General features: G+C 41.4%; 1 protein-coding gene across 1 annotated transcript; it reads right to left on the bottom strand.

Annotated features, from left to right (window-relative positions):
* Nucleotides 1–978: 978 nt before the first annotated feature.
* Nucleotides 979–5,284, bottom strand: LOC311117783 (transmembrane protein 158-like). Its single transcript, XM_084157563.1, has one exon. The coding sequence runs from the start codon at nt 5,179–5,181 to the stop codon at nt 4,486–4,488; it is 696 nt and encodes a 231-aa protein (XP_084013689.1). The 5' UTR covers nt 5,182–5,284; the 3' UTR covers nt 979–4,485.
* Nucleotides 5,285–7,259: the final 1,975 nt, after the last annotated feature.

Raw genomic sequence — 7,259 nt, 5'->3', positions numbered from 1 at the left:
ACAAATTAATAATTTACATGTTGGATTCATGTCTCCATCTCAAACAAAAATCTAAATTAAAGAATAGGACTAAATATAATCTAATCAAAGTTTAAAGTTTAATTTGATTTAGTCCTATTCTTTATCCATGATGTTTGGTTGAGATGGAGACATGAGTCCAACATTTTAATGATTAACTTGAAGATTCAATTTGAACTAAACCAAAGCTTGAAACCCTATGCCTATACTGTATGTATGGTCTATTTTTTGTTTAACCCTGGGTTGAATTGAAACAATAGCTGTAGATTCCATGTCACCATATGTTGACAAATTACGTTGAAACAACGTTGATTCATCCAGTTTGTGCCCAGTGGTTTGTGTGTTACTCAGAAACACATAAGCACATCAACTTGCTTACCTAAATATTCTCATCACCTATTCACATTTGAAAGATGAATGCAAATTCCCAGCTGCTATTCCCAGAAGCTCTCTCAAACAGAGAATGGAGCATTGTGGTTTCTCTTTCAGTTACAGGCCATAGCACATTTAACCGACCCAGTCTATTCGCGTAATCGGTCTGTAGACCTTAATGGTAGATTTGCTTCTTGACTGTCTGTCTACAGTAAATTAGCTTCTTGACTAATCAGTCTATCTATGGTAGATTTTCTTCTTGACTATTAGGGTTCAACCTTAATCATTGTTGTGGGCCAACTTGGATTACTGACAACATAAACAAGGAGGTAAAATGACTCACAACCAAGGCTTTAAGTCCTATGGCATGTATAGGCAACTCACTGATGAAAATGCTGAAAAACCCTGCGGATGCTGAAAGTCTAATATATTTATCAACATCCTATTTGATCTATCAGTGGCCCATATCACTTAGCAGTTAGTTCAAAATAAATAGGTCTCCTCACGTCTGTATTATGTAAAACAAATACATTTTATTTATTTATTTATTTATTCATTCATGTAATCTCATACAAATGAATACAAATAGGTTATCAGCTTAGTTTTAATTGTGTTATATAGCTAAATCTAACATTATAAACAATATTAAACAATATCACAGAGGGGTTGCCTATACGTCAAAATAAATTCAGGTAGGCCTATGACATTTATGCATTTATTATTGACAAGATCTACCCACCACTTATTACAGCACACTTTTTAATTCAAGTTCATGAGAAAAACTATAATTTCTCTATATAAACACTACAAATAGCGGGCCTCAGTGGTGTGTGTAGTGGAGGGTATGTGCAGGTTTACACTGTATACCCACTTATTTTTTTGTGGGCATTGCGTATACTTCTTAATCCCCACAATGCATAGGCTATAAAAGTAGTGTAGTGGAGGTATACGCTGTATCAATTAATAAAGCTGATGGAACAGATCACAATGTTTAGCTTAAAATGTTGATAAACTATTATTTGTTCACATTTTAGATGCAGCAATGGGCACACGGCGGTAGGCCTACACAGGAATGTTCCAAAATGCAATTAGCAGGAAAACACCATTCTAAAATGCACACCGCACGTGAGCGGTTTCATTGACAGAACTTGAAATATCCATTAGAAATGTAGATAGCGGGGAGATCTAAAGATGCAACAACCATCATTGGTTGCTAATATGAGTAGGATAATGCCTTTGGCTGCTAGACAATTAAACAAAGTTTAAAGAAAACCAGTAGAACAGGAGAACGCAAATGAGGAAGTCTTTATAAAATAATTGCCTCCATGTTTCTATGGTGGGATATTGGCTATAGGCTACTTTGAAGCAATGGTAAGACATGCCTCATAATATGAAGTAAAACGTCCAGGTTTCAAACAATTAAGGAACAGGACAAATATAGCGATGCTAATGATAGGCCTAACTGTCTTCTGGCTTTCCCAGAAACCTTCTCAATTTAATGTTAACTAGCTACAAAGTAGCCTGTGCCTACATGGCATAATGATATCATGATTATTTGCATTAATCCAGTGGCCATTTGTCTTGCAAACTCCATCTCATGTGCTACAGAAACACCACTAACGAAACAACAGTGCTAGGTGCCTGCACACTTAAATTAAAGGGTAAATACACAAACATGGTTTTATCTTAGATATTTCCCAGACCTCAAAAGTGGTCTCCTGATGTGGTTTAAGCATTGTTATGGACTTAGAACATCCAATTTTGTTGTTTTTCTATAAAACAAAGTGTGACTTTGAGAGTGAAAATCTGAAGAAAAACTAAATATAACCTTTATTTTCTGACTCAGTTGACAGCCTAATGTATCTGTTTCAATAGTAGACCTACTATTAGCCTACTTGCACAGTACAGCTTGGGTTGGCCTGACTGTGAAAGACCAATATAGGATTGATAATTTTAGGTAATACAGAATGTACACTACCGTTCAAAAGTTTGGGTCACTTAGAAATGTCCTTGTTTTCGAAAGAAAATCATTTTTTTTGTCCATTAAAATAACATCAAATTGATCAGAAATACAGGGTAGACATTGTTAATGTTGTAAATGGCTATTGTAGCTGGAAACGGCTGATTTTTAATGGAATATCTACGTAGGCATACAGAGGCCCATTATCAGCAACCATCAGTCCTGTGTTCCAATGGCACGTTGTGTTTGCTAATCCAAGTTTATCGTTTTAAAAAGCTAATTGATCATTAGAAAACCCTTTTGCAATTATGTTAGCACAGCTGAAAACTGTTGTGCTGATTAAAGAAGCAATAAAACTGCCCTTCTTGAGACTAGTTGAGTATCTGGAGCATCAGCAATTGTGGGTTCGATTACAGGCTCAAAATGGCCAGAAACAAATAACTTTCTTCTGAAACTCGTCAGTCTATTCTTGTTCTGAGAAAAGAAAGCTATTCCATGCGAGAAATTGCCAAGAAACTGAAGAATTTCGAACAACACTGTGTACTACTCCCTTCACAGAACAGCGCAAACTGGCTCTAACCAGAATAGAAAGAGGAGTGGGAGGCCCTGGTGCACAACTGAGCAAGAGGACAAATACATTAGAGTGTCTAGTTTGAGAAACAGACGCCTCACAGGTCCTCAATTGGCAGCTTCATTAAATATTACCCGCAAAACACCAGTCTCAACGTCAACAGTGAAGAGGCGACTCCGGGATGCTGACCTTCTAGGCAGAGTTGCAAAGAAAAAGCCATATCTCAGACTGGCCAATAAAAATAAAATATTAAAATGGGCAAAAGAACACAGACACTGGACAGAGAAAGATTGGAAAAAAGTGTTATGGACAGACGAATCGAAGTTTGAGGTGTTCGGATCACAAAGAACATTTGTGAGACGCAGACCAAATGAAAAGATGCTGGAGGAGTGCTTGATGCCATCTGTCAAGCATGGTGGAGGCAATGTGACGGTCTGGGGGTGCTTTGGTGGTGGTAAAGTGGGAGATTTGTACAGGGTAAAAGGGATCTTGAAGAAGGAAGGCTATCACTCCATTTTGCAACACCATGCCATACCCTGTGGACAGCGCATGATTGGAGCCAATTCCCTCTTACAACAGGACAATGACCCAAAGCACAGCTCCAAACTATGCAATAACTATTTAGGGAAGAAGCAGTCAGCTGGTATTCTGTCTATAATGGAATGGCCAGCACAGTCACCGGATCTCAACCCTATTGAGCTGTTGTGGGAGCAGCTTGACCGTATGGTACGTTAGAAGTGCCCATCAAGCCAATCCAACTTGTGGGAAGTGCTTCAGGAAGCATGGGGTGAAATCTCTTCAGATTACCTCAACAAATTGACAGCTAGAATGCCAAAGGTCTGCAAGGCTGTAATTGCTTCAAATTGAGGATTATTTGACAAAAGCAAAGTTTGAAGGACACAATTATTATTTCAATTAAAAATCATTCTTTCTAACCTTGTCATGACCACATTTCGTATGCAGTTGCTATATTTCCTATTCAAACTCATTTCATGTATGTTTTCATGAAAAAAAGTCGCTCTGGATAAGAGCGTCTGCTAAATGACTAAAATGTAAATGTAAAACAAGGACTTTTCTAAGTGACCCCAAACTTTTGAAAGGTAGTGTATGTCACTGTTTCTCGTATATTTTTTCACACAGGGCACCTTTCCTTCGCCGGGTGGGCTGTTTGGGAATTTTTTTGCAAAATTAGAGTATACGCACTTCTTCAGGCACCACTACACCACTGACAGGCCTATAGGCAATAATCCTACAAAGATTTAAAACCATACAAACACTGTTTACAGTGAAATGTTGTTAACACACTCTACATATGCACCTATTATATAGCCAATGTAATACATAGGCTAGATTTACAATAACACAGCCTACCTTTAAAACTATTGGTCTTCTTATAAATAGGAAATAGCCCAAAACCATAAATACACTCTTTCATTCTAAACAGTAAAATTGGAAACGGACATTCTTTGATATGGGTAGAGTGTGAAAAAAAAGTTGAAATATGTCTTCTACAATATTTTTAGCCTATTGGCTTGGGGGCTTATCTCCAGAATTTGATAATTCTTTATCTCGGCCGTCTCTGTTCCATTCCGTTGGGCAAAAATCCTGCAATGATAGGCACCGGCCATATGAGGGCAGCAACACTCCACACTATTATCACTAGAGTCATGAAACAAGCCACTAGAGTTGACTCGATGGGTTTACGGTTCAATCTCCAACTTTTGTCCCCATTTAGTTCGTCAAGGCTGAAGTCAACACAGCAGAAATTGATTGGATCCCCCGTCTGCTGAACCTTTGACTTGCCGAATCGCCGGTATCGTGACATGCCACATCCAACACACAATCTAAACTCCTGCTGGCCGCCGGTGACTCCGAGGTGTTCGATGAGAACAGGTGAGATGGCTCTGTTGATAGCAGCAGAGAAAAAAGCCCTTCCATGGTTATTGGCGGTATATATAAACACATCGCACTGGAAACCGAAGTTGCTGTCCCAACGAGCCACCAGCGAGGTGGGGAAAAGTCTCTGCACGCTGACGTTGCACTGTGGCAACGGCTGTAACGAAGTGTCTGACGACGAGGCTTCGCTCTCCTCCACCGATCTCTTCGAGTAGCGCACGTCCACCTCCAAGTTGGCCAAGAATCTGTTGGTGGAGTTGATGGGGGGTAACAGGAGGTCCTCGTCGCTCCAGCCGTGGCACCGCTGGAGTAGTCCGGCTACGGTGGTCAGGGCCAGCAGAAAACTCGGGGAGTTGCTCAGCATGGCATTGGGTGCGTCGCTCCTACTCGCATGATGTTCAGTGGGGATGCAAGTAAACTGATGAGGCGTGTCCGTCGTTAATAAAATACAGAAAACGGCCGTCTCCAGCGCTTACACAATCATCCATAGTGTGCATCTTCCGTTGCCCCAGAGGACAGTTGGAAACGTCAGATGCCCGTCACACGCGCTGTGCTCGCCCCCTCCCTCGAGTTGGTTCCCAAAGTATCTGGCTTTTTGCCAAACTGCTACTGGGCGCTACTTTGCAAGAGATTGGCGGTGGTGTGCTGCGAGGACCCTGATGCTCCCTCTCTCTCAGGTGTGTGAAGAAGGAAAGGAGGAGTAGCCCTATCTGGGAACATGCACTGCAACCTTCGCGCCTCTCTTCACGTAATGCGTGCGCGGCTTCAGGATCAGGGTGGGTGGAAGATGCTGTGCGCAAATACAAGGCATTCCCCCTCCTCTTCCTCCCTCCCTGAAGAAAATCTCCAACCCTGGGATGGATAAGTTATTGCGTAATGTTTGATTGTGTCAAAACATATTACCCTTATTGCTTTCTATTTGGCCAACTGAGTCCCTAGGCCTGTAATATGAATTGTGATGGGGGAAAATACAATTCACAAAGGCTCCTTATGACTCAAATGTTGACTTTGTCAAAAGAGTTCAATTTTGCTATTCGGATTCGAGATTCAGCACCATTGAAGCGGACAGCAACCCATGAATTCCACAGTTCAGCACCGCTGGACAATGGACTGGGAGAATTCCACTCCAGGGTGACGTTTCCCCTAGGTACAGACCTAGGATCAGCTTCCCCTCCCCAACCCAGTTGGTGGGAAAAATGCTAAACTGACCCAGGATCAGCGTCAAGAGCCAACTTGTCTTCGCCCTACTCCAAGAAGCCCTACAAATCGGAAGGCCTTACTAAGAAGAAGGCCTGAAGGTGGAAGGCTCCCCATGCTAGACTGTTCAGCCATATGTAAAACAATAAACCTATATTATAGTAAATAATAGAGAATACATCTGCAAATAAACAAAAATAGACCTCTCCATTGTTTGTTTTAAATCCCAGCCACACCATCAGTGATTCCTGGCTTGTCGCTACCTCTTCCTTTCTATGAGAAGGAAGGCTCATTCAATAGAATCAGTCAATCCATTGATTATCCTCAAATGCCTCTTCAGGGTGAGTCTGTGTGCAGACCAATTGATGGTAATTACACAAGCATAAGATGGCAGTGAAATCTCCCTTAAGATGCCAGGAGCAAGACATATCAAATCGAAGCAGGTGCCGGAAATGAATTGCCTTAATGGGAATTAATCAAGTTAGATGCTCTCTCTTTATGATAATAGATTTAGTCTTAATTATTTATATTTCAGCCCCAGTCAGACTGCTTAGAGTGCATGTTTAGATGTGTTACCACCACCACCACCAACAGACTCAATAATGCCAAGTGTTGGGATCAGTTTGTGACAGACAGCTGTTATGGAGGCACATTACTGGCACATTCTACTGGGACATGTAGCTATGGGTAGCCAGGCACATCAGTAAACATCTGTCTCTCTCTATAAGCATAGGTAGGGCACCTTGTGAGTGTGACTCAGCTGTTCTGTGACACATAGGATTGCTCCCTGAGTGTATTTGATGTTGGAAAGTACACCGAACCTCAATGTGTTAGGAACACCTCCATTTTGTGAGTGGGGAAACCTGATTGAATTACAGCCACATTAAGGGGGGACAGCTGGCTGCAGTATTGGCAGGGCTTTTATTTTACTAGCACACCTGTTCTATTTTGGCATGTGACAATGTCCGAAACCTCCCCTCTGCCACGATGTAGGCTATTGTTCTGTTCTGTGTCTCCTGGTTTTGCACAGACCTGATTAGATTACGCTCACACACACAGCTGTGTCACAGAGTTCAATGGAAAATGTCCCCTGGACGTCTATATCCCATGTCTGGCTTGAAGCCTGGCTGAAGAGAAGAAAACACATCCTGACGGCTTGTCTTGTTGCAGTTGACAGTTTCAAAACAGAGATAATTTACCCCACAAAACACTTTATAATTTAGACCACAGGTATGCATAAATCAC

The sequence above is a fragment of the Coregonus lavaretus genome (genome assembly GCF_964263955.1).
Source record: "Coregonus lavaretus genome assembly, chromosome: 3".
Classification (NCBI taxonomy): Eukaryota; Metazoa; Chordata; class Actinopteri; order Salmoniformes; family Salmonidae; genus Coregonus; species Coregonus lavaretus.
Note: the sequence above shows the minus strand (reverse complement) of the source record. Positions and strands in the feature narration are given on the sequence as shown.

Coding starts and splice junctions, on each gene's coding strand:
- LOC311117783 (XM_084157563.1), bottom strand. CDS start 5,181: ATGCTGAGCAACTCCCCGAGTTTTCTGCTGGCCCTGACCACCGTAGCC.